The following is a 27,616-nucleotide window of genomic DNA, read 5'->3' as shown; positions in this document are numbered from 1 at the left end:
AAATATTTTTAGTTGAATATCCTGCTACAATCACTCTCAAAGTTCAATTGACCTGTTAATCTGCAATGTTCAACTGGCCTACAAGTCGGCTGATTAATTAAACAATCCCTGAATACAAATTTGATACTAATAGGGGATCAAACACAAGTAAAAATTAATCCAGGTCGGAACGTAAGAATACTAATGACAGTTTTTTTCAGTTGTGGGGTCTCTAAAATCACTTGGAAGATGATTTAAAAAGAATATTAAGAGTACTGGGTGGGGGAAAAAAATTTTCCCGGAGTTTTAATCTATCTATATCATCTATTCGCATTGGAAAATGATAGTATACCACCAATAATGAATTAGTGCCCCTAAACTATACAAAGTAAAAAAAAATAAACAACTTATTTTACTAAATATTGTATTTATAACATAATTTTTTTTAGGTGAACGTCTTGCTAAGATACCTCTTAAAGTTCAATTGACGTGTTGTGAGAACCTTTACGAGACAATTGATCTACAAGGCGGCTAATTAATTAAATAATCGCTGCATGCCAATTTGATACATAGGAGATCATGTACGATGCAAACTTTACCCAGGTATGTATATATATATATATATATATATATATATATATATATATATATATATATATATATATATATATATATATATATATATATATATATATATATATACAATTATCAGTCGTTTAAGAATATAAGATGTCCAAGACATATACATGAAATTTACAAGCTCTTACAGATTTAACTTACATTTACAGACAGCGGACGTTCGTATCTAAAAGGTGAATCTTCATCATCAACAGCAGCTTCTTTGTTAACGGACCATAAATCGTTACCAATTCGTACGAATTCCTTAAAAAAGAGCCATTAACTAGGGTTCACGTATTTTTATTTGTATACATAAATATATATTTTCTTAATGTTTTGTCACCAATCCATGCCATTTTAGACACATTTAGAAGCCTCCTTCGTTCAGCAGTATCTTAAGGCCCATTAGTAACGTCTTCTTGAAAGTTTACGCCCTCTAGTAATTATTATAACCTTATTAGTAACATCCTCTAGTAATTAATTTGATCCTACTCTACGATTTGTGTTGATTAAGTTTTTATTAAATCTTAGTTCCCTCGCCAGTTGTTAACGAGTAAAATTTAATTACAACATTTACGTTGCCAGAGCACCGAAAATTTTCCAACAATTTGGTTGGCTTCAAGCAGCACAGTTTGCACACTTGTACGGAGACTATGCTGGCATGTATACAATAAAATCAGGCAGCAAAGTTTGCTAATCGAACCTCGCAAAATGAAAAAATGGCGCAATATACACACGAGTGTGCATACAATCAAGTCAAACGATCGACTTGATCAGTTTTCTCTCCCATAATGACAAAAAAGTAGCACAGTATGCACAATATGCCAGTATGTATAAAATAAAATCCGGCGGTGGTGATGACCAGTTAAACATCTTAAAATAAAAAAATAGCGGATTATACACATTATGCTAATGTGCATGCAATAAAATCAGACGATCGAGTTGACAAGTATTTCCCTAGCATCAGGAAAAAACAAGCAGCATAGTACCCTTGTATGCCAACTTTGTCCCTAACACAATGAAAAAAAGTAGAGCAGTATGCACTATGCTAGAATGCATGCAATGAAATCAGGCGATGGTGTTGACCAGTTACACCTCGCAAAATGAAAAAAAAAACAGCATAATTTGAACAAAATGCACAGTAAACTAGTGTGCATACAATAAAATCAGACTTTCGAGTTACCCCGTTCCCCCCCCCCCCTAATTAAAGCAAAGTAGCACAGAATACACACGTGTATGCCCACATTGCTAGTATGTATAAAGCAAATCAGGCGGTGGTGTTAATAAGTTAGACCTCACAAAATAAAAAAAGAATATATAGCACAATATACACTATACGAGTGTGCGTATGTGAAACATAAGCATAATGATCAAAAATTCACATAAAAAAACAAAGTAGTGCAGTATGCACACAATGCCAGTATGTATACAACAAAATCAGGCGCTGGTGTTGACCAGTTAATCCTAGTAAAATAAAAAAAAACTATATACACTCTATGCGAGTGCATATACAATAAAATCAGACGATCAAGTTGGCCAGTTTTCCCTCACATAGTGAAAAAAAGTAGCGAAGTATGCTCACTATCGTAGAATATACACAATAAAATCACGCGGTGGTGTTGGTCAGTTAAGCCTCGCAAAATAAAAAAAAATACACAATATTTATCCTTGCATTCACACACTGATAGTGAGCACACACTAAAATCAGGCGACGGAGTGATCAGTTTTCCCTCGCAAAATAAAAAAAAATAGCACAATATTTATCGTTGCATGCACAAAGTGATAGTGAGCATACAATAAAATCAGGCGATGGATTTTATCAGTTTTCCCTCGCAAAATAAAAAAAAATAGCACGATATTTATCCTTGCATGCACAAAGTGATAGTGAGCATTTAATAAAATCAGACGATGGAGTTGATCAGTTTTCCCTCACATAATTAAAAAATAGCACAATATTTATCCTTGCATGCACACAGGGATAGTGAGCATACAATAAAATCACGCGGTGGTGTTGATCAGTTAAGCCTCACAAAATGAAAAAAATTGCAAAATATTTATCCTTGCATGCACACAATGATAGTGAGCATACAATAAAATCAGTCGATGGAGTTGATCAGTTTTCCCTCGCAAAATAAAAAAAAATAGCACAATATTTATCCTTGCATGCACAAAATGATCGTGAGCATTTAATAAAATCAGACGATGGAGTTGATCAGTTTTCCCTCACATAATTAAAACATATCACACTATTTATCAGTGCATGCACCCAATGATAGTGATCATACAATCAAATCACGAGGTGGTGTTGGTCAGTTAAGCCTCACAAAATAAAAAAAATAGCACAATATTTATCATTGCATGCACACAGTGATAGTGAGAATACAATAAAATCAGAAGACGGTGTGATCAGTTTTCCCTCGCAAAATGAAACAAAACGCACAATATTTATCCTTGCATGCAAACAGTGATAGTGAGCATAAAATAAAATCAGACGACGGAGTTGATCAGTTTTCCCTCGCATAATAAAAAAAATAGCACAATATTTATCCTTGCATGCACACAATGATAGTGAGCATAAAATAAAATCAGACGATGGAGTTTATCAGTTTTCCCTCGCAAAATAAAAAAATAGCACAATATTTATCCTTGCATGCACAAAATGATAGTGAGCATTTAATAAAATCAGACGACAGAGTTGATCAGTTTTCCCTAGAATAATTAAAAAATAGCACAATATTTATACTTGCATGTACCCAGTGATACTGATCATACAATAAAATTACGCGTTTGTTTTGGTCAGTTAAGCCTCGCAAAATAAAAAAAAAGCACAATATTTATCATTGCATTCACACAGTGATAGTGAGCATACAATAAAATCAGACGACGGAGTGATCAGTTTTCCCTCGCATAATTAAAAAAATAACAAGATATTTATCCTTGCATGCACACAGTGATAGTGAGCAGACAATAAAATCAGACGGTGGAGTTGTTCAGTTTTCCCTAGAAAAATAAAAAAAAAAACAAAATATTTATCATTGCATGCACACAATGATAGTGATCATAAAATTAAATCAGACGAGGGAGTTGATCAGTTTTCCCTAGCACAATAAAAAAAATAGCAAGATTTTTATCCTTTCATGCACACAGTGATAGTGAGCATAAAATAAAATCAGACGGAGGAGTTGATCAGTTTTCACTAGCATAATTAAAAAATATTTATTATTGCATGCACACAATGATAGTGAGCATACAATAAAATCAGACGACGGAGTTTTTCAGTTTTCTCTTGCATAATAAAAAAAATACCACGATATTTATCCTTTCATGCACAAAATGATAGTGAGCATACAATAAAATCACACGATGGAGTTGTTCAGTTTTCACTAACATAATTAAAAAATATTTATTCTTGCATGCACACAATGATAGTGAGCATACAATAAAATCAGACGATGGAGTTGATCAGTTTTCCCTCGCAAAATAAAAAAAATAGCACAATATTTATCATTTAATGAACAAAAAGATAGTGAGCATAAAATAAAAAAAGACGTGGGAGTTTATCTGTTTTCCCTCAAAAAAAAAAAAAATAGCACAATATTTATCCTTGCATGCACACAATGATAGTGAGCATACAATAAAATCAGACGATGGAGTTGATCAGTTTTCTCTCGCATAATTAAAAAAAATACGCACAGTAGGCACACTATAAAATCATACAATAAAATCAGATCACAGAGTTGACAAGTTCAACCCCGAAAAATGAAAAAAAATAGCAAAATCTGCAGACTAAGTTAGTGTGCATACAATTAAGTTGTATGCACACTGGTAAAACTATGCAAGATAAAATTCTGCTGCCCTTCTTGAACATATTAGTTCTAAGATTAGAAGTGCTTATGGATCATTTATAAGAGCTAATGCTCTCTATAACCGTACAGTGTTGTCCCGCTTTTATGTCGCGTTTATGACCCCACATGTACTATCTTTAGCTCCTTTTTGGAGGCTATTTATGGAGAAGGATAAAAAAGTGATTCATAGCCGAACTTTGACCAACATTTCTGAAACTTTCCAAAATATGCAAGCAGAATATTTAATTTCTGGTCTTGAGTTTAATGCTGAAAAGTCCGACGTCGTGCATTTTAACTGGAAAGGCGCATTTCCTCATGAAACTGTACTTGGAAATTCAAAGACCTACCCTTCTGACCAAATCGCTTACCTTGCTATTCCCATTGGAAATACCATTTCTCATACTCGTCATCTCCTAACCTAAGGCATCAAACGCCGCATGTCAGCTTCCATAGTCAAGGTTCGTTTCAATCGCCGTTATCTCGCAATGCTGTACAACACTGCTGGTCTCCCCTCATCCTCTATATTACACCCTTCTAGAAGAATCTTACAAGTGTTGATAAATTGAAAATCCGCTCAACTTTTTTCCATTTCGCAAAATACCTACTGAGATATCCAACTTGGACACGCAATTCAAAACTCATCAACAGTCTTCGCATAGCAGATCTTATTATAGTTGTTGCAAAATTTATAGAGAAACTTAACCACAAGATTTCAAGACATGCTTGGAACCAACTTCTTCAACTATAGTTACCTTGTCATAGTTGTATAATGATATTCTGCGTTTGTTTGTTTTTCTCTTTTTAGTGCTCGGTCATTTTCTTTTTGTGCAAACACAGGTGTTCAATAAATAATAACAATAATAATGATATCGTTTTTTACAAGTATGGAAAGTTTTACTAGAGAGTTCCAATTTGGGCTCGTAATCAAATGATTACCCATAGATAAATAAAATTTTAAATAGGGATAAAATCCTTTTAATAGACAGTGATAGAAATTCACAAAAAATACCAAATATTTCGGTCACATATGCAGTGACCGTCATCAGTAGTAAGACTCGAAAAATGTAACCGAAATATCTGACGGAAATATGCATATGTGACGAAATATCTGGTATTTTTTGTGGATTTCTATCACTGTTTGTGAAACACTGTCTCTTAAAAGGATTTTATCCCTATTTGAACTTTTATTTATCGTCATGGAGAGGCATTGTGGCCTCCAAAATTATTTACCCGTATATACACGGTATCCGACCCGAGTCTCGCCGCACCGGAACGGTCGGTAGCTATTCGTAATACGCTTGATCCGAACAACAGTTTTTGTTAATACAATTGTCTGAATTCTTGTATATACCTAGGCTAGTGTGATTATTTTGTTGTTTATTTTTCTTTGTACTCCACAAATTAACATTTTTATGATTTAAGTGGGAAAAAAAGTAATTTTTATTATCATTAATCGAATAAAATCATACGAAGAGTTGACCAGTTTTCCTTCGCCCAAGGAGAAAAATAGCTTAGTATGTACACTATGCTAGTGCGAATCAGAAGCTGATCAGAATAAAATCAGAATAAAATCAGAAAATCAGAATAAAATCAGAAGCTGATGTTGACCCTTTCCCCTCGCACAATAACAAAAAAAGTAAACTACAACTTACTTTCAGCTCAACCGGACGAAAATCCCCCCTGTAAATATTCCCTTGCACGAATTTCGACAGCTCTTCCAAGTTTCCCACAGTTGCAGTCATTCCGACAAGTCTTACATCAACTGCAATAAATATCAATTGCATCAATTGCATCGACTGCAGATAGTTGTTAAGATTAAAAGCAAACAGTAAGATAAAGTAAACAATTAATAAAATTAAGAATCCGAAAAACGAAAACTAGTTTGTTGAAAAACAAAAATGAACAAGAGCTAATAAGGTTAATTTTTTAATAGGATAAAACCTTCTCTTTTCAAGATTATATTTAAAAAACAAGTTGTTTTTTTATTTAATTTCTGAACTTTTTTGAACTAATGCAGCTTTGATTCTGGCTAACCGTACATGAATTAGTAAAACGAAATTTGCATTTTAATTTTGCTTTTTTTTGGCAAAAAGGCTTTCTTTAAATTTTGTTCTGACGAAATTTATGAATTAACTTACGTAACGAACTTCTATATTCGTATGTTTTTATTACCTATGTTGGGGAGTTCGCCCCCCTAGTCAATACCTCACTCTTTGCGCTAAAGTTCGAATTTTGTTTGAATCACAAACCCCTGAAAAACAAAGGCCGGTTAATTAGAATAGATGGCTCTTTTGAAAGTACTAAAGAAACTTTAGCGTAAACAGCGAGGTATTGACTAAGGGGCGAACCCCCTCATATATGTAATAATTTCTGTGCGTTTAAAGTTTTAATGTTGCTTCTTACTTTCAGTTGAAAAAACTTGTTTTTTTTATTTTCATTGGGTGACTTTGGGAGAAAAATGAGCGTGGAAGGGGGCCAAGTTGCCGTCTAAATTTTTTGGTCACTTAAAAAGGGCACTAGAACTTTTAATTTCCGTTTGAATGAAGCCTCTCACGATATTCTAGGACTATTGGATCCACACGATCACCCCTGAAAAAAAAGCATCCATAATCTTTCTTCTCGCAAAAATTCAAAATTCCACATTTTTGCAGACAGAAGCTTCAAATTTCTATGGTAGGGTTCCCTGATATGCTGAATCTGATGGCGTGATTAAAGTTCTATGACTTTTAGGGGTTGTTTCTCCCTTTTTTCGAAAGCGCGACAAATCTTCTCAGGAATGGGTAAGATTCAACTTGATGAAACTTATATATTTAAAATCAGCATAAAAATCTGATTCTTTTGATATATCTATTGATATCAAAGCTCCTTTTTTTAGAGTTTCGGTTACTATTGAGCCGGGTCACTCCTTACTTACAGTTCGTTACCACGAACTGTTTGATACTGTGTTGTCGCCCCCCCCCCCTTTACCATCTAGTTCATTATATAGTCAAGTTCATTATCTGCTTGCCGACAAAAGGGACGTAAGTTTCTACTGTCTTTTCAGTCAAATTTCACAAAGTTTGACTGCGAATTCTCGACATGACCAGCTGAAAATTAACGAAGTCGAAGAGTAACAAAAATACAAAATTTGACATATCCCTAGTAATTTCTACGACCCCAAAAACAGGAAAAGGGTAAAGAAAACTAAAGAGATATATTAAAAAAAGTTAAATTAAAAAAATTAATAAATAACTTTAAATAAAAAAATAAAAAGACTACAAAATATATTAGAAAGGGTAAAGAAAAATATATTCGGGTATCCATCGGGGCCATATCTAGGAGGGAGGTACCCGATTAACCCCCCCCCCCCCAAAAAAAAATCTTTGTCTGACTTGTACGAATAACTGGTGATAAAGAATTGGACAATGTTGATACCGTGCATTATCACAGCTGCTGCAAAATTATCAAAAAGTTAAACTAGTCAAATACATCTCAATACTTATCTCTATCAAGTATATCTCAATTACTTATCAATCCACTCTGCTCAAAACTTCTGCTTCGACAACCTCTCAAGAAATTCCCAAAAATTGTAACCATGCGATCTTTTTGTATTTCTTATATTTCTCTATAAAATTGGTAAGTAACCGTAACACCAAGACAATCTCTTATCCGAAAAAATCACGTGATATGACGCCTATATACTCATGACTAACTCACTGGCAGACATTGTTTCTCGATCCACTCTGCTCTAACCTTCTGCTTCGACCACCTCTCAAGCAATCCCCAAAGAATGTAAATAATATCTTTCTGCGTTCTTTATCTCACTCTATATATTTGGTAAGAGCCCTGAACACCCAGACAATCTCATATCAGAAAAGAATCACGTGATATTACACCCATATACTCAGGACTAACTCACTGGCAGCATTGCTTCTCTATCCAATCTGCTCAAACCTTCAGCTTTGATCATATCTCAACCAATCACTAAAGATTATAAATCATGTGTTTGCTCATTCCTTATCTTACTTTATATAATTGGTGAGTGCCCGTAACACCAAGCCAATCACTTATCTCAACAGAATCACGCGATATTACTACCAAATAGAGGGAAAGAGGCAAACACAAGAATTTTGTTGTTGGGGGAAGGAGCAAACAAACTTTTCTCTGGTCTTCACAAAAGTGAAGACCAAGTCTTCACGTTTTATCTTTTTTATAATTGACACCTAAGAGGCTCTTTCAAGTAACTTTTTAAATTTTGAGAGGGCACGAAGGAGCGAGAGTCTGAATCAGCTTGACATATCTCTGTCTTGGCCTCTGGTTTGTAAACCATTACTGCAGATGTGTTTTCACGGAAGGGGCTGCATTGCTCTCTAAGCAACCCTGATTGTATGGAGATGAATACAGCAAAGTAATGATAAGTACTCATGAGACTATTCCGTCATAACTGCAGACATTATTTCATGGAAGGGGCTGCATTGCTCTCTAAGCAACTCTGTTGGTATGGGGATGAATACACTAAAGTAATGATAAGTACTCATTAGACTGCAGACATAATTTCATGGAAGGGGCTGCATTACTCTCTAAGCAACTCTGTTGGTATGGGGATGAATACACTAAAGTACTGATAAGTACTCATTAGAGTATTCAGTCATAACTGCAGACATGATTTCATGGAAGGGGCTGCATTGCTCTCTTAGCAACTCTGTTGGTATGGGGATGAATACACTAAAGTAATGATAAGTACTCATGAGACTATTCCGGCATAAATGCAGACATGATTTCATGGAAGGGGCTACATTGCTCTCTAAGCAACTCTGTTGGTATGGGGATAAATACACTAAAGTAATGATAAGTACTCATGAGACTATTCCGTCATAATTGCAGACATTATTTCATGGAAGGGACTACATTGCTCTCTAAGCAACTCTGTTGGTATGGAGATAAATACAGTAAAGTAATGATAAGTACTCATGAGACTATTCCGTCATAAATGCAGACGTAATTTCATGGAAGGGGCTGCAGTGCTATCTAAAAACTCAGCTAGGATGAGGATGAACATAGTAAGCAATGATAAGTACTCATGAGACTATTCATTTAACAAAAGCATTAACAGCTTCTTCATCCCTGCCTATGTCTCTCCACTTGGGCTATTAGTCTTGTGAGCGTTAATACGGTTGCAGTGAAAAAAAATGAGTACACGAGTTGTCCGAAATAAAATCTAAATCTCCACTCTTCCAGGTGTAAGTCAATTGATAAAGAACTCCTGAGTTTTATGAGATTTGTATATAATAAAATAATATATAAGATTATACAATAAATAAAAAAAACGGAAAAAAGAAGAAAGAATACGAAATACAAATAGCTTTTATACTCTGGAAGCGTAAGATAAGCGGCTGGTTTTACTTAGCAGAGGACAGTGACAAGCCGGCAAAAAACATAATTTAAAAAAAAAAGATAAACAAAACAAAATTCCGTGTTTTTGCCAATAGTTTCGAGCATCAATTTAACAATTTAGCAATCAATTACATACAATTTAACTATGGTTTTAGTCAAATTGGCTTCTAAAAAAACCAATTGCAATTTTTATCCTAGCTTATAGTTTTTGAGTTACAAAAATATTTTTAAGACCATTCTGGTTAGCCCAACTTCAAAAGGAAAAAAAAAAGAAAAAAAAGAAGAAACGATTCAATTTTACAGATAACGATGGAAGTGAAAATAAGGAGAGGGAAAAAACTTATAAACTGAGTGAAACAGAGAGTAGGACGTAGGCGAAAAGCAGGATGAGACTTATAAATATAAGAAAATACAAACCAACATAGCGGTAGGGACTAAATTACCAGAGAAGAAATCAAATTTTCAACAAAAAATCTTGAAACTGGTGAGAGGATAGAATGTGTTGGAAGAAGCTGAAAAGGTAATAACAAGAAGTCTATAAATGTATTTCAATATTTCAGTATCAAAGAGGGGTGCCAATTGTTAAGCAGAACGGGAAATGACCGAATGCAGATCAACCCCTCTGTATCCGAATCCCTCTGTATCAATTCCTATCACTATTCCTTAGTCGAAAACCAATTGACATTCAATAAATGACATTCATTGGAATGAAATAACACGTTTTAAATGGTTAGGTTTCATTAAAATATTTTTAAATAATAAATGTGTTTATACTTCAAAGTTTTTTTTTAAATATTTCAAAATGTTCAAAAATATTTCAGATAGAACTAAGATTTAATACTAAAAGATAATAAGATTTATAATTCCAAGAAAAAAAAGTAGGAGAAATATATGTACCATACTGTGTTCAGCAGAAACATAAACATCAAATACAAACCGCGAGGCTCTATGACCGGGAGTGCAAGGAGAATTGTTTAAATTCCAGTTTTCCAGTCCCATATCGGCCTTTAAATTTATTTGTTTGATATACGCCTCATATCATTGAAAACACCATCTACCAACACAAAAAAAGGGACTAGCAAGATTAAGAGACAATACATATCATTGAAAACACCATTTACCAACACAAAAAAAGGGACTAGCAAGATTATGAGACAATACCCCTGTGTTGATTTTGAAAATACCTTATAACCTGATACCAATTCTACACATACCTTGCGCTGCTTTTAGCTTGATAATAAGACTCTCCAATTTCGGTCCCCTTCCTCTGTCAGAGATCATATGAATTTCGTCCACAACTACAAGTCCTATCTCTTCCAGCCTCTTTTCTTCAATGAGAGAATTCACAATACCGTTAGCTCGTTCTATGGTAGAAATGTATATTGTTCTTCGCTTTCTTCGGGGTTTGGGAGGTATAATACCCTGACTAGCAGCATATTCTTCGACGATGAAATTCAAAGCTACTGCAAACGGCGAAAACGACCTAACCTAAAAGATGTCTCTAAATATCTTACCCAAAATAAATGTAAATGGTCATAGCTCCTAAGCATTCCCTAATTTGAAAGCAGTCACGTGATATTACTACCTCAAGCACGCGTTTTTCGGAGGACTTTTACAATCAGAGTCAGTAGGTTTTCCATTGCCATAGGGAGAGTGTGTTTTAGTTTTTTTTTTATGTCTGATGGCAAGCAAGCTGCGCACACAGTTTAACGAAACTTGATGGTCAGTAACTTTTATTAAAAGGTAAATAATTTTAAACAAACTTTGATAAGTATATTCCATTTGGTATCACAGCTGGGGTGTCAAGTTGAACCTTTCAGGAGGTTTTTAATTTGGGGGGGGGGATGAGGAGACATAGCGGCAGAGTCATGGCCGAGTCCAGGAAATGGCTTGGGTCTCTTGTCTATGGAATTGGGTTTCGCTACCTTTTTGTTTACTTCCTCTGTTGGCTCGAGCCTTCAGCTTCAATTAACAACGAGTATAATCCTTTGTCCCTCTCAGACACAGTCAAGGCTGACCTCTCTGCTCATTTTGCTCGCTAGAGTGAGCCGGTTGAACCTTCGCCACTCAAACACTTGTTATTATTTTTCGTTTGTCTTAGTTCATAGCACAGGAAAAGGAAGAAAGAAAAAGAAGAAGGATAAATTTTAAAAAATGCTATTATTATACTTTTCTTCTACATTTTGTCCTTTCTTTATATATGGTGTGTTAGTAAAGATAAAACTATAATGGCAACAACTTTTTTTTTAATTTATCCTTCTTCTTTCATTCTTAAGCTTAGTTCTGACAGAGCGCGAACAAAATTCGCTCTGCGATATTTCGCATCGCGCCGCTTTGCGGAATTCGCCATGTAGTTCTCAAAGTCCGCGAATTTCGTTACTATTGAGAAAATGCAGTTTAAAAGTAAAAGAAAAAAGAGACTCATCAGTGCTGCTGCAGCTTTCTCTTATATTGTATATACAAGGGTAAGTAGAAATTAGATTAATAAGTTTTTCAATATCCATTTGTTTTTTTATTTCTGGAGCGAATGACGATAGCGATGCGAATTTTTTCAACTTGAGCTTGAAGCGCTGCGAAGCGAAGATTTCGATGAACGAAGCGTATTTTTTCCGCGGGGCGACGCAAAATTCGCTAGGCGATACGAAATTCACGCTCTGTCAGAACTAAGCTTTAGACTATACTTTGGCTGCTAATTAAACTCTAAAACTCAAGTGTACTACAGACAAGAAACGGCAAGGCTGTTCTACTGAATTATGCCCTCAGACTGGAAACGTATTTTCTTCTTTAAATATACATTCAAATCACATCTTCAACAACAGACTTTAATAGTACTATTATGTAGATCAGGAGGATCGAAGTGTGATCAAAGTGGCGAATCGACATTGTCCTGCTGACCCTCCCTCTGAATGCAGCTCAGCAGACTGTTTTGGAAATTGTTTCAGGATACTTGTAATGTCTAATAAGACATTTAGGCGTAACGACTAGGAAAAAGATAAAAATGAAAAGGAGAGAAAAAAAACTGAGATGGAAAACGTCAAACATACAGAGTTTTTTAAGGTAAAATAATTAATGTTAAAATTACAATGTAGAATATAATGTAGATTAATTAGATTAATGTAGATTAATGTAGATTTAATGTAGAATTTAATGTGACTTTTAACGTAAATTATTCCTACTTTTAATGTATAAATATTCATAATATTTTCAAACAAAGATTCATAATGTCTTAGGATGTTGCAAAAAGGAAACTATTTGGAGGCCGAAGAATTATTTATTCATCTCCTTATAGAGCAAATGGGTAAGTTAGAAAAAGAAAATTCTTCGAAGGCCAAAAAGCTAACAATTCATCTCCACATGGAGCGAATAAGCAAGCTGAAATGAAGAAGTTGAAAAAACAAAACTATCTGAAGATTTAGGAGCTATCTATTTACCTCTATATTGAGTGAATGAACAAACTGAAATGAAGAATTTGAAATAAGGAAACTATTTGAAGGTCAAAGAGCGATCTATTTATCTCACTATAGAATGAATGAATATCTCCATATGAAGTGAATGAATAAGCTCAAAGATAAAGATGAAAAATGGAGCATGCAACATGCATAATGTTACGTATCTTATGCATCTCAATACATCTTTTTGAAATACTCTACATTTCAACATATTCGTGAGTTTGAAAACTATAAGAGACTGATGAAAAGTATTAGATGCCAAAATATATGTTTCAACAGTAAAAGACATATGCCAAAATAGTAAAAGATATTGTATTATAGTTGTCATAAGATTTTGTGACATACTGACATCTTGTTGCGACATAAATGGCGCATTATGTATTTTTATAATTACATAAAAAAAGAAAATGAAGAGATTAACCCAGTATAGGATAGCTAACATGAGCTCCACCAGGAAAATTTTCCCAGGAAGGAGGGGAGAGGAGGGTCCTACCACGAGCTCTGTTTTGCGATGAATTAAATTGCTCAGTAGTATTTATCATTTTCTTCGTTTAATACATTTTATAATCGTCTTTTTTTCCTATAGAAAGGCCGTCGCCACCCTTGGCCCTTCGCTGGTGGATGTCAAGACAAATAGCCCTTGCTTGTCAGGTTTTGTTGTACGCCTACGACTCTATAGAAACTACAGGACGGGACCAAAAAACGCACAAACAACCATAGGAGACCGTAATGAAACAATTGTTTTCGACAAATGAGATTAATAAATATAATCTTTGCTTCATTTACTGTTTATTTACTTATTTCTCTATCTATCTCCGTCTTATATTGAATAGAGAAATATTATACTCAAAAACCGAGTTTTAGATTTTTTTTCATGTATTTTCTTTTCTTTTTTCCTGGGCACCTTAGAGGCTTAATGGTTTGTTGCGATAAATGGTTTTAATGGATTAATTAATCGATCCTCAATTAATTGTCCATTGATGGTTTACACGCTGTACGCTTATGATTGCTTCACATCTGGACTACAGAAATAACTTTTCCGTGATATTCTAACCAAAAATCCCTTTTTGTGTAAATTCAAGTAAGACAAGTGTTTTCTATTCCATAGAACAGCTTTGTTTACTCGGGTGTCCTCATGGGTTACGTTGGGGTCATCTCCTTCACAAGTTCATGGATCAGTCTCCTGTATGATGCTCGGTCGTCAGTACAGCATAAATGTTATACAGCATGGAAAATTCCTATCCTCTCCGTTAAAGATTTTTGGGACAGATCAGTCACGCACACTTCTCATGACTCTGCCTTTGCGCATCCGCAATGACAACTTTTTAGCACATTGCGATGCGAGTGCCAAGTAGCACCTTAAGCTATTGCTGTGACGCAAAGTGAAACTTCCCTTTCCGTGGGCTGTGATGTGTCCCATTTGAGGACCAAATTTTCCATACTGTATAATATTTATCCTGTGTTCGTCAGGTTGTTTGAAAAGGAACCAGCTTTGTTACTTGGGTGGAATTTTGATTATATTTTACGATATATTTAAACAAATTGATTCCACTACAAAAAAACATGAAAAACTTGTCATTTCTTTTAAAGACAACCGAGAACATGCATTTATAACAAAAGAACTATAGATAATATAGATATATAGATTTATATATATAATATAGATTTATAGATATAGATATAGATAATATAGATATATAGATAATAGAGATATATAGATAATATAGATTTTTAAAGACAACCGAGAACATGCATTTATAACGAAAGAACTATAAAGATAATATAGTGATTCTTTGAAGGGTCCAATTAAAAGGACCTATCAACAATCATCTACCGTTATTTCATTGTTTTGCTAAAATTAAAGTAGAATGCTTACTTTTTAAGCTGTCTAGTCAGAAAACTGTAATTTGCTGAAAAATTCAAAGCCTTAATTTCTATCACGACAAAACGTTGCCTTCTTCATTTCTATACTGATTATGGAAAACGGAGCAAGTAGTACTAATTATGGAACAAGACGTTGCCTCGCATTCAACTTCACTTCTATACTTATTATGGAAAACGGTGAAAGCGGTGCTTATTATGGAACAAAACGTTGCCCCGCATTCAATTTCATTGCTATACTTATTATGGAAAACGGTGCGGTTTTATTTGAATTAATTAAAAAAACTTTTTCTAGAAAATAAATTTTTGAAAGAAAAGTAAAGAACTCCATTAAACTAAAAATAAGCCAAAACTGGAATCAGATAATCTACCAAGCGTAAACAATCACAAATCAGTATCAATAAATAAATGAAACCCAGAACGAACAAGAATTACAATAAATAACCGATTCAAACTCAAAATGAGCAGAAATGAACATAAGTTGGGCGCAAAAACCCCTAGGCCTTCCCAAGGCCAGAACAAAATTTGCAGTTTACTGAAAAAAAAATACAAATGAATGTGCATTGTCAGTTTAATATACATATACTGATATTTAGCAATCAAAAGGTTAATATTATTTGATTTATTAAAGTTATAAAAGTAAAAACAGTTATATTTTTTCAGTAAAGTGCAAATTTTGTTCTGGCCTTAAGAAGGCCTAGGGGTTTTGCGCCCAACTTATGTTAATTTCTGCTCGTTTTGAGTTTGACTCGGTTATTTATTGTTATTTCTGTTCGTTTTGTGTTTCATTTATTTATCGGTGCTCATTTGTGGTTACCAAGCGTTTCACGCTTGGTAGATTATTTGATTTTATTTTTGCTCATTTTTGGGTTAATGGAGTTCTATACTTTTCTTTGAAAAAATTTTTTTCTGGAAAAAGTTTTTTTTAATTAATTTCTGTTAGTTTTATATTGACATAGTCTTTTCAGGGAAAAAGAAAATAATACTTTAAATCTAATCATTTTTAAGACTTTATAGTTTGGCCTGCTATTTGTATTCTGGAAAAAAAATTTCAGCAATTTTTAACAACATAAACCCTTTTAAAAATCTAGACACAAATAGTCCTGTTTAATTTAGTTTCATACCTCCTCTAGTTGACCTGAGATGGAAAACTTGATACCATTCGCAACAAATCTGTTTACTTTCTTTGATAGCTTGGATACACTTACGCTATTTTGATTTGGTTAAATTTTAAGAGCAGAAATGGTAGGGTTGGCGTGGGACGGTGGGAGTGGAAGGGGGATTAGTTGCCCTCAAATCACTTTCGACTATTAAAAAGGGCATCAGCCCTTTCTATTTTCAATCGAATGAGCCCTTTTCGAAGTTCCCAGGACAATTCCTTCGATACGAGGTGCCCTGGTCTAAACAACAACAACAACAAAAAATAATACATTATACCCACTTCGATCTTTACTATAAAAATGTCAAGCCTTCCAATCACTTTCGACTATTAAAAAGGACACTAGGCCTTTCGATTTCCAATCGAATGAGCCATTTCGGACGCTTTCTATAAACACCTTATATCCCCCAGGGCATAAATTACAACCCTTACCCCAAGGTCTCTTAGGGTGGCTGTCATCCTCTAAGACCGAATTTCCAGAACTTTCAACTACGTTAAACAACATGCCTATCTCAAAATTTTGATTGGATGTGTTTGGGGAAATGGTGGGCGTGAGAGGGGTGTTAGTCGCCTTCTAATCACTTTCGACTATTAGAAAGGGCACACGCCTCTCTGATTTCCAAATGAATAAGCGCTTTTCGAAGTTCCTACGACAGCTTCTTCGATACGAAGTGCCTTGCTCTCAAGGAAAAAATTAATAAATAATACATTGTACCAAAATCGTTCTTATATTCCCCCAGGGCATAACTTAAAACCCTTGCCCTGACGGTTGTGGGGGAGTGTTTTCCTCTTTATTTGGTCCCCGTTTCTTGTCTCGTTCTCGAGTGTCCCCGTTCTTTACTTAGGCAGCGCGATCATTCTGCCAATGATTTATACAACAACTTTGTATATAAACCCTTATGCCCCCAGGGCATAACTTACAACCCTTGCACTGAGGGTGCTATCATCCTAAAAGACCTAATTTCCAGAACTTTCAACTACGTTGAGCAAAATGAATATCTCAAAATTTTGAGTGGATGTGTTTTGAAAAATGGTGGGCATGAGAGGGGCGTTAGTTGCTATCCAATCACTTTCAACTATTAAAAAAGGCACTAGCCCTTTCAATTTCTAATTGAATGAGCCATTTTAAAGTTTCTACGACAACGCTTTCAATAAAAATTTATATGCCCCAGGGCATAACTTAAAACCCTTGCCCTGAGGGCTTTGGGGGAGGGGTTGTCATCCTTAAAGACCTAATTTCCAAAACTTTCAACTACGTTGAATAAAATGGCTATCTAAAAATTTTGATTGGATGTGTTTGGGGAAAAGGGGGCGTGAAAGGGAGGTTAGTTACCCTCAAATCACTTTCGAATATTAAAAAGGGTACTATCCCTTTGAATTTCAAATCGAATGAGCCCTTTTTCAAGTTTCTACGACAAAGATTTCAATAAAAACCTTATATGTCCCCTGGGCATAACTTATAATCATTGCCCTGAGGGTTGTGGGGGAGTGTCCTCCTCGAAAATATATTTTCTATCTGGAAATCAACTACGCTGAACAAATGGCTATCTTGAAATTTTTATTTGATGTTTTTGGGGGAATAAGTGGCGTGGGGTGGGCACGTTGCCCTCCAATCACTTTCAACTATTAAAAAGGGCAGTAGCCCTTTGAATTTCCAATCGAATGAGATTTTTTGAAGTTTCTATGACAACGCCTTCTTTAAAAACCTTATATACCCCCAGGGCACAACTTAAAACCCTTGATCCGAGGGTTGTGGGGGAGTGTATTCCTCAAAAATATATTTTCTATCTGGAAATCAACTACGCTGAACAAAATGGCTATCTCAAAATTTTGATTGAACGTGTTTGGGGAAATGATGGGCGTGGGGGGGCTAGTTGCCCTCCAACCACTTTCGACTATTAAAAAGGGCACTAGCCCTTTGAATTTCCAATTAAATGAGCCTGTTTTGAAGTTTCTACAACAACGCCTACTCTAAAAACCTTATATACCCCCAGGGCATAACTTAAAACCCTTGCCCTGAGGGCTGTGGGAGAGTGTCCTCCCCAAAACATATTTTCTAACTGAAAACCAACTACACTGAACAAAATGGCCATCTCAAAATTTTGATTGGATGTGTTTGGGGGAATGATGGGCGTGGGTTGGGGGGGGGGCTAGTTGCCCTCCAATCACTTTCGACTATTAAAAAGGGTACTAGCCCTTCGAATTTCCAATGAAATGGGCCTGTTTTGAAGTTTCTACGACAACGCCTTCTGTAAAAACCTTATATGCCCTCAGGGCATAACTTAAAACACTTGCCCTGAGGGTTGTGGGGGAGTGGCCTCCTCAAAAAGATATTTTCTATCCGGAAATCAACTACACTGAAGAAAACGGCTATCTCAAAATTTTGATTGGATGTGTTTGGGGGAATGATGGGGCGTGGCCGGGGGGGGGGCTAGTTGCCCTCCAATCACTTTCGGAAATTAAAAAGGGCACTAGCCATCCCAATTTCCAATCGAATGAGCCCTTTTCGAAGCTTTTACGACAACTCCTTCGATACGAAGTGCCTTCCGAATAAAAAAAAAAAAAAAAAAAAAACATTGTGGCCACATCGTTCTTTACTTAGGTAGCGCTAGCGCGCTGCCTATGATTGGTACAGTTTGAAAACAAAATCAAGGTTCTGTTAAAAAAAATAATATAGCGAAGACTAACAAAGGTTTTCGATTTCCTTTTTTAAAGATAGATAGATACATTTCAAACAAATAAAAAATATCAATCAACAAATAGAATCACTTATCCCTACAAAGGCTCCACAGCATGTAAAGGACCCTGAAACAAAATAATTTAAACATTAAACAGGTCATGGTTAGGTTTCTAAAATCCGAAGATTCAGTAATAGAACGTCAACAACTGAATTACCTTTTCTTGAACAAGTGCAACATAAGGAAGAACAAAAAGACAGTTCCGACGTCTGCAAAGGATTTCTCGCATCATCAATATTTCTGCAACTAACGTTTTGCCACCAGATGTTGGTAATGTATAGAGAAGATTGCTAAAAGGCGACTCCAGAGCCATCCGTAAGCACTCCTCTTGCCAGTCTAAAATAGAACAGCAGTTAAGAGGCGATTCATACACACACCACAAGTTTCCTAGAGATTATTTCAAGAAGTCCCCCAAATCAGAATATGATGTAGTAAAAAGATTAAAAAAATTAATGCTTAAGCTTACAAACGTTTTTTTTTACTTTAACAACAAATCACAACCACTAGAAAAGTACTTACCCTCTTCCTCATTCACGACAATTTTACATCCAGAGAGTACATTGGACAAACTCTAAAAAGGGAAGTGTCTTCTTCAATATCCTCTTTCTGCATTCGAATATAGTTATTTTTGCAGTCAATATTAAGCTATAAAACCTACACTTTACATTTTAAAGAAAATGTGGTACTGTTTTATTAGCTGCAACCCCCGAGATATATTGTATAAGGAAGATGTTAAAGAAACTAGTCAAAATGGTTCTTTCAACGGAGAAATCCTATGTCGAGATTGCGCACAGGGATTTGTACAATATTTAAACATTGGGGTTTAGGGGGGAAAAGGTACCTAAGTTAAGTTAGGTTACGTATTTAATATATGCTATGCTCCCCCCCCACCCGCACCCCCTAATGCACAAATACATAGCCAAAATTTGTTTCTAATTATATTTTCATCATATTTTGTTTTATTTCATTAACATTAACCAAACTTCGCTTCCCACGAGGGTTGCAGCAAATAGAACAGTACCAAAAATCTTCAGTGGTACAATTTATGAGATACGAAATAAGGTACAAATAAATGTTTTAGTGTCAAAGTTAGTTACGGCCATTTTGGAGAACGAAGTATCGATTCTTCAACATGGCAAAAACTCCATATTGGTCAACCCAATTATGAATCAAATTTTAATTCAAATATTCATAAACATCTCCGGTGATATATTTTAGAATTTATTTATTTGCTCTATCTATTTTTTAATTTTCTTAAAAGTAAAAATTTAAAAAAAAAAAAAAAAAAAAAAGGGAACCACCCAAGGCTAAGGCAAAAAATAAAAAAATTAAGATATCGACCAAAGAGTAAGGACTAAAATAAAAATATCAAGGGAACGACCAAAGATTAAGGACTAAAATAAAAATATCAAGATAGCAACCAAAGACTAAGGACTGAAATAAAAATACCAAAAACTAAATTAATTTAATAATTTAAACTAGTTAAACAAGAAATCCGAGAAAATTAGGATTTTTGGAAGAAGTTGTCCCCAAGGCCCTCCCACTCCATTCATCACTGATGTGTTACAATTGTTTACTGGTTTTTAAAATTATAAACAAAACTTTAATTGTTAAAACTACATAAAATAAAAATAAAATTGAGAGATAAAAAAATTTGATGCCAGAAAACACCAGTCTATTTTTTTTTTTCTTTAAATCAATATTGTTCATACAAGAAAACTCTATGGGTTCAATCATTATTACAATGAGTTTAATATACGTTTACAGGCTAACTGTTACAAATTTGATGACTGTCAATAAATGATTGCTATAAATTCGTTGACTATAAACTAAAATTGCTTTTGTTACTTCAAGTTGTAATTTGATCTCTGAAAACCCTTAAAAATAGATGCATCTCATGCAAGCCAGGTCAAAGTGGTGATTTTAACTCAAAATATCTCATAACAATTAATTACGAATTATTTTATTTATTAAAAGGTACAGATCGCAAATATTGTTTACTTATTCAAAGACGGTGAGCAAAAATAAAAGCTGCAGTAACTAAAAAACGATAAGAAATTAAATAAAAAAAAACAAGTTTTTTAAACTGAAAGTAAGGAGCGACATTAAAAATTAAAACGAACAGAAATTATTCTGTAAATGAAAGGGGCTGTCCCCTCCTCAACGCCTCGCTCTTTACGCTAAAGTTTGACTCGGTCTCACAACTTTATTTTTTAAAACAATAAAAAACTTTAGCGTAAAGACGAGGCGTTGAGGAGGGGACAGCCCCTTTCATATACGGAATAATTTCTCTTCGTTTAAATGTCGCTCCTTACTTTCAGTTTAAAAAACTTGTTTTTTTTATATTTAATTATCAAAAGGATATAATCTTCGAAAGGAAAAGAGAGTGTGATTTATAAATAAGATATATTCTGTTCTATATATTTCATTGAATAATTAAAATTTAATATTTAATCAAATATGCAATTACTAAACATGTAATAATAATAATATTTATACAAAAAATTAAACATAAAATACACTAAATATAAATTCAATAGAATTTTAATCATGCAAATTTTGCAGATACTTCTCTCTCAAGGTATGTCAGTGAAGCAGGTAGCATAAAGGTAATGTTCATTTGCAAAAGCTTATCACAAGCTCTAAGAAAACCGAACTTGCTCCAAACTTGAAGTAAAAACTAGAAACAACACAAACCTGAAACCTAACGTAAAGTATCCATGCACATCAAGGTTTCAAATAAGCTACGAAAAATAATCAATAAAAAAGCAAGTAGTAAAATATAGTATGTAAATAGTGAGTAAAATATAGTATGCAGTCTGAGGAATAGTCTATCTAAAAATTAACGAATACACTTTACACTATAAGTCACTTTCAGATCCAGGGGGGCGGGGGACCCAAGGCCCTCCTAAGATTTTTCTGACGCCCTCATACCTTGTTTTGTTCTGTTTTTAGCTCTTTTTTTCTTAAATAAATTTGTCAATATGGTAAATTATTGGCGACCTTTTCACATTGCCCCCCCCCAAGACCGTGCTTATTGGCGCCCATGTTAAATTGCCTCCCCCCCCCTAAAATTTTGCTCTAGTTCCACACCTGCTATAAATGGCAAGAAAAAAGGAAAGAGGGGACATACATTTATTTATAGTTCAGTTCTGATTTAAATTTCAAGAATAATAAAATTAAATTGTATAGGGAAGGAAAACTTATCTTAAAATTTCAGCAGAGAATTTTGTTTGCGTATTAATGGAGACTTTTATAGAAACAGAATGAGGAAGCCGAGATCTACGGAGGAGGAGAGAGGAAATGACTTTTAAAATGGCAAAACGTAAGCAAACGTTTGATTTTCTTTCATCAAGGATAATCAGATCGAATCTGGGGATATAAGGGACCTGTAATGGACATAGGGATATAAGGGACCTATGGGAATATGACGGAGACATAAGGGACCTTGCATTCGCTAACGTTAATGCTTAGAGATCTTTTTTTGGAATGCCAATATTCTTTCCAACAATTCACTGAAGATACCAGGACGCCAAACAGCCCATTTCAGCTAATGACAGGAGCCTTTCAAACAGCACTGTTAGAACTATTATTATGAGATTTCTTCTAAAACTACTTAAGGACTTTCAATACCATAAGTGTCATTTTGCGAGTCTCAATATCGGCTGACAGTCTCAAGACAAAGGGCCCATTAGCAAGTTTTCCCAGCACCGCGGGGAGCTTCCGACGCAATTTTGGTAAAAATTTATACGGGATCTTAAATATGTCAACAGTACAAAAAGCCAACGAGAGGCTAGTTTAAACAAAGCAAACAAATAACCTCTTACTAATTGCTGAGCAAAACGCTGTCTATTCAATGTACATGCAGCATAAATAATATGAATCCTGTGCCAGTACAGATTTAAATCAAGGCGGTTACCACAACAGGAAGCTTCCAAAGCTGTTAAAATATTCAAAGAGACTTCTTTTGAGCTGATTCTTATTGTTTTCCAAGCAGGTATACCAGAATAATTATAGTAGCTGTCTAATACTGAACTTCAAAAACAAAATTCTGCTCTGTTCAATCCAAGAATCCAAATTCACGTTTTTTAAGTTTCACTAAATCTGAATATCCCAATCTCTGGCACAAAACGGAAGAAGTTAAATGGTCTTACTAAGATTTCTGGGGAAGTAGGTGTCAGTTTTTGATTTTCTGTCGTTTATTCAGACCTCTTATCAAAGCTGTAGAAGTTATGACAAGACCGCCCAGCCCATCCTGAATAGTTCGCCCACTCAAACAAAAAAGTTCATAAGGGACGAGGCAGGATGATCCTTTGTGGTATCGAAGGACCTTGAGCATTTCCCCTCACAAATAAACTGTTTTACTGTTGTTTATCTTTCTTATAAATCAAATTACCTAACCCATACTCTGAAGTATTTTTGTTTCAAGTAATGAATAGCTTTCAAACAAACTATTTCTTTGATAATAAAACGTTTTAAATTAGAAAAAGCTAGGGTTCTGTTTTGCCAGTATATAGAAGTTTTTCTTGGTTTAGTGTCCATCTGGGGCTTCATAATTCATTCATTAGTAAGAAATGATTTGCTTTTGAAATATGTGAAAAAATTGACCTTATGGTCAATTTGGAGACGAATGAAAGAAAATGTCAGATTTCCGTCTTCTACTATATTAAATAAAAAAAAAACAAGTTTTTTTTTACCGAAAGTAAGGAACGACGTTAAAACTTAAAACGAACAGAAATTATTCCGTATATGAAAGGGGCTGTCCCCTCCTCAACGCCTCGCTCTTTACGCTAAAGTTTTTTATTGTCTAAAAAAAATAGAGTCGTGAGAAAGTAAAACTTTAGCGTAAAGATCGAGGCGTTGAGGAGAGGACAGCCCCTTTCATATACGGAATAATTTCTGTTCGTTTTAAGTTTTAACGTTGTTTGTGGCAACTTGTTTTTTTAATTTAATTTTTGAAAGTTTTTGAATTAATGCAGGTTTTGATTTTGGCTCACCGTACATGAATAATTAAAACAAAAGTTGCATATTAATTTTACTTTTATTTGGTTAAATGGGTTTCTCAAAAGTTGTTTAATCTTATTTACTAACGTTTTTACTAGTAATCAATATGCGTAACTTACAAATTAACTTACATAACGAACTTCTATATTAAAAGATTTTTAATACATACATTAGGTGGTTCACCCCCTAGTCAATACCTTGCTCTTTAAGCTAAAGTTCTAATTTTGTTCCACTTCTTTAAAAATGACCCCTTAATCACAAAGGCCGATAATTAGAATAAATAGCTCTTATGAAAGTACTAAAAAAAATCTTTGGCTTAAAGAGCGAGGTATTGACTAGGGGGTGAACCAAATCATATACGCAATATTTTCTGTTCGTTTTAAGTTTTGATCTTGCTCCTTAATTTCAGTTGAAAAACTTGTTTTTTTTCTGATCTTTTTCTTTAATAATGATGGGAAATCCGGCGCCCCCTTCACAGCAATGTCCCTTCCCCCAGGAAAACTTCCTTCATGGAACGATCCTCCCATATAACCCCCGACCCCCCCCCCCACCAACCAGAAAAAATATCCCCTGAAAACGTCTGTATACTTCCCAATAACCAATACTATATGTTAACATTGGGTAATGTTCATAACTTTCAACCCTCCCCCAGGGGACTTCGGGGGATTAAGTCATCCTAAAAGACATAGTCATCATATTTTCGACCATGCTGAACAAAATGGCTATCTCAAAATTTTGATCGGGTGACTTTGGGAAAAAAATAAGCGTGGCAGGGGGCCTAGTTGCCCTCTATTTTTTTGATCACTTAAAAAGGGCAGTAGAACTTTTAATTTCCGTTCCAATGAGCCCACCCATTATATGCTTGGACCATTGGGTCGATAATACCACCCCTTAAAAAAAAAAAAAAAAACGCATCCGTGATCTTTCTTCTGGCAAAATTCCACATATTTGTAGATAGGTGCTTGAAACCTCTACAGTAGGATTCTCTTAAACGCTGAATATGATAGTGTGATTTTCATTAAGGTTCTATAACTTCTAGGGGGTCTTTCCCCCTTGTTTCAAAAATCTGCCAAATTTTCTCAGGTGCGTAACTTTTGATGGGTAAGACTAAACTTGATAAAACTTATATATTTGAAATCAGCATTAAAATTTGATTCGTTTTATGTATCTATTGGTATCAAAATTTCGTTTTTTAGAGTTTCGGTTACTATTGAACCTGGTCGCTCCTTACTTACAGTTCGTTACCACGAACTGTTTGATACAGCAGAGTAAACAGAAAAACTGTAAGCAGAGTAATTCAATTTCTTGAGTTTCGTTTTTTAGTCAGTTGTGCAAGTAATTTTGTTACATACTATTAAATGTATAATTGTTTTTACTATAAACGTTTTTATTAAAATATATAAATGTTTTTACTTTCATAACTTTAATAAGTCAAATAATATTAACATTTTGATTACTAAATATCAGTATATGTATATTATACTGAAAATTCACATTCATTTGTATTTTTTTCAGTAAAGTGCAAATTATGTTCTGGCCTTGGGAAGGCATAGGGGTTTAGAGCCCAACTTATGTTAATTTCTGCTCGTTTTGAGTTTGACTCGGTTATTTATTGTAATGTCTGTTCGATTTGGGTTTCATTTATTTATCGATACTGATTTGTGGTAGTTTCACGCTTGGTAGATTATCTGATTTTATTTTTTGCTCATTTTTGGTTTAATGGAGTTCTTTACTTTTCTTTGAAAAACTTATTTTGTGGAAAAAGTTTTTTAATTAATTTCTGTTTGTTTTATATTGACATGGTCTTTTCAGAAAAAAAGAAAATAATTCTTTAAATCTTTTCTTTTTTTTAAGACTTTATAGTTGGCCTGCTATTTGTATGCTGGAGAAAATTTTCCAGCAATTTTTAGTAAAATATACCCTTTTAAAAATCCGGACACAAATAGTAGTGTTTAATTTAGTTTCATACCTCCTCTAGTTGACCTGAAATAGAAAACTTGATACCATTGGCAAAAAAATTTGTTTGCTTTCTTTGATAGCTTGGATACACTTGTGCTATTTTGATTTGGTTAAATTTTAAGAGCAGAAGTAGCCCCGAAAGTTTGGAAATAATACCCTCAGTCATTCTTGGGATACTGCTGAGATGCCTTATTGGGAATTAGCATTAAGACAGTGCATTTTCATTTAATCTTAAGGCAACGTATAGTTTTTAAACACCGGAAAAAGGGGAGGGGGGGCGGGGGAGGGGGACTAGTAGTCCTCCAATCACTTTCGACTATTAAAAAGGGCATTAGTCCTTTCTGTTTTCAGTCGAATGAGCCCTTTTCGAAGTTCCTACGACAACTCCTTCGATACGAAGTGCTCTGGTCTATAAAAAAAAAAAAAAAAAAAAAAAAAAAAAAAAAAAAAAAACATTGTACTAAGATCGATCTTTACTATACAAATGTCAAGCCTCCCAATCACTTTCGACAGTTCAAAAGGGTGCTAGCCCTTTCAATTTCCAATCGAATGAGCCCTTTTTGAGTTTCTACGACAACATTTTCTATAAACACCTTATATACCCCCAGAGCATAACTTACAACCCTTTCCCTGAAGGCTGTGAGCGAGGTTGTCATCCTCAAAGACATAATTTCCGGAACTTTCAGCTACGTTCAAAAAAATGGCTATCTCAAAATTTTGATTGGATGTGTTTGGGGAAAAGGTGGGTTTGAGAGGGGGGTTAGTTGCCCTTCAATCACTTTCGAATATTAAAAAGGGCAGTAGCCCTTTCAATTTCCAATCAAATGAGCCCTTTTGAAGCTTTTACGACAAAACTTTCTACAAAAGCCTTATATGCCCCCAGGGCATAAGTTACAACCCTTGCCCTGAGGGCGGTGGGTGGGGAGGGTTGTCATCCTCAAAGACCTAATTTCCAAAACTTTCAACTACGTTGAACAAAATGAATATCTCAAAATTTTGATTGGATGTGTTTGGGAAAATGGTGCGTGAGAGGGGGTTAGTTGCTCTTCAATCATTCCATTGGCTCAGTCGATTGGAAATTGGAGAGGCTCGTGCCCTATTTAATAGTCGAAAGTGATTGGAAGGCAACTAACACCCATTCCAAGTCCACTATTTCCCCAAACACATCCAATCAAAATTTTGAGATAGCCATTTTGTTCAGCGTAGTTGATTTCCAGATATAAATTGTGTTTTTGAGAAGGACACTCCCCCACAGTCCTCAGGGCAAGGGTTGTAAGTTATGCCCTGGGAGCATGTAAGGTTTTTACAGAAAGAGATGTTGTAAAAACATCAAAAAGGGCTCATTCAATTGAAAATTGAAAGGGCTAGTGCCCTTTTAATAGTCGGAAGGGATTGGAGGGCAACTAGCCCCCCCTCTCGTGCCCACCATTTCCCCAAACACATCAACGTAGTTGAAAGTTCTGGATATTAGGTCGGTGAGGTTGAACCCCCCCCCGCCCGCAGGGCAAGGGTTGTTAGTTATGCCCTGGGGGCAAATCTGACAACCCGTCTTAGAAAAACGTCGTCGTAGCGTCAACCCGTTATAAAACGTGTCGTCGTAGAAACTTCAAA

At 34.8% G+C, this 27,616-nt stretch overlaps 1 protein-coding gene across 1 annotated transcript in view; it reads right to left on the bottom strand.

Annotated features, from left to right (window-relative positions):
• The window catches only part of LOC148943323 (uncharacterized), a 102,809-nt gene that overhangs the window by 14,384 nt on the left and 60,809 nt on the right, over positions 1–27,616 (bottom strand). Inside the window, exons 3-6 of the mRNA XM_089101100.1 lie at positions 19,200–19,378; positions 11,030–11,303; positions 6,095–6,204; positions 760–861 (exon numbers count right to left, since the gene is read on the bottom strand). Of these exons, the coding sequence (XP_088957226.1) occupies positions 760–861; positions 6,095–6,204; positions 11,030–11,303; positions 19,200–19,378 (665 nt within the window). The remainder of the gene's footprint in view (positions 1–759; positions 862–6,094; positions 6,205–11,029; positions 11,304–19,199; positions 19,379–27,616) is intronic.

The sequence above is a fragment of the Artemia sp. Qi Xiang Cuo genome, chromosome 15, assembly GCF_049724085.1.
Source record: "Artemia sp. Qi Xiang Cuo chromosome 15, ASM4972408v1, whole genome shotgun sequence".
Lineage (NCBI taxonomy): Eukaryota > Metazoa > Arthropoda > Branchiopoda > Anostraca > Artemiidae > Artemia > Artemia sp. Qi Xiang Cuo.
This window is presented reverse-complemented; position numbering and strand designations above follow the sequence as displayed.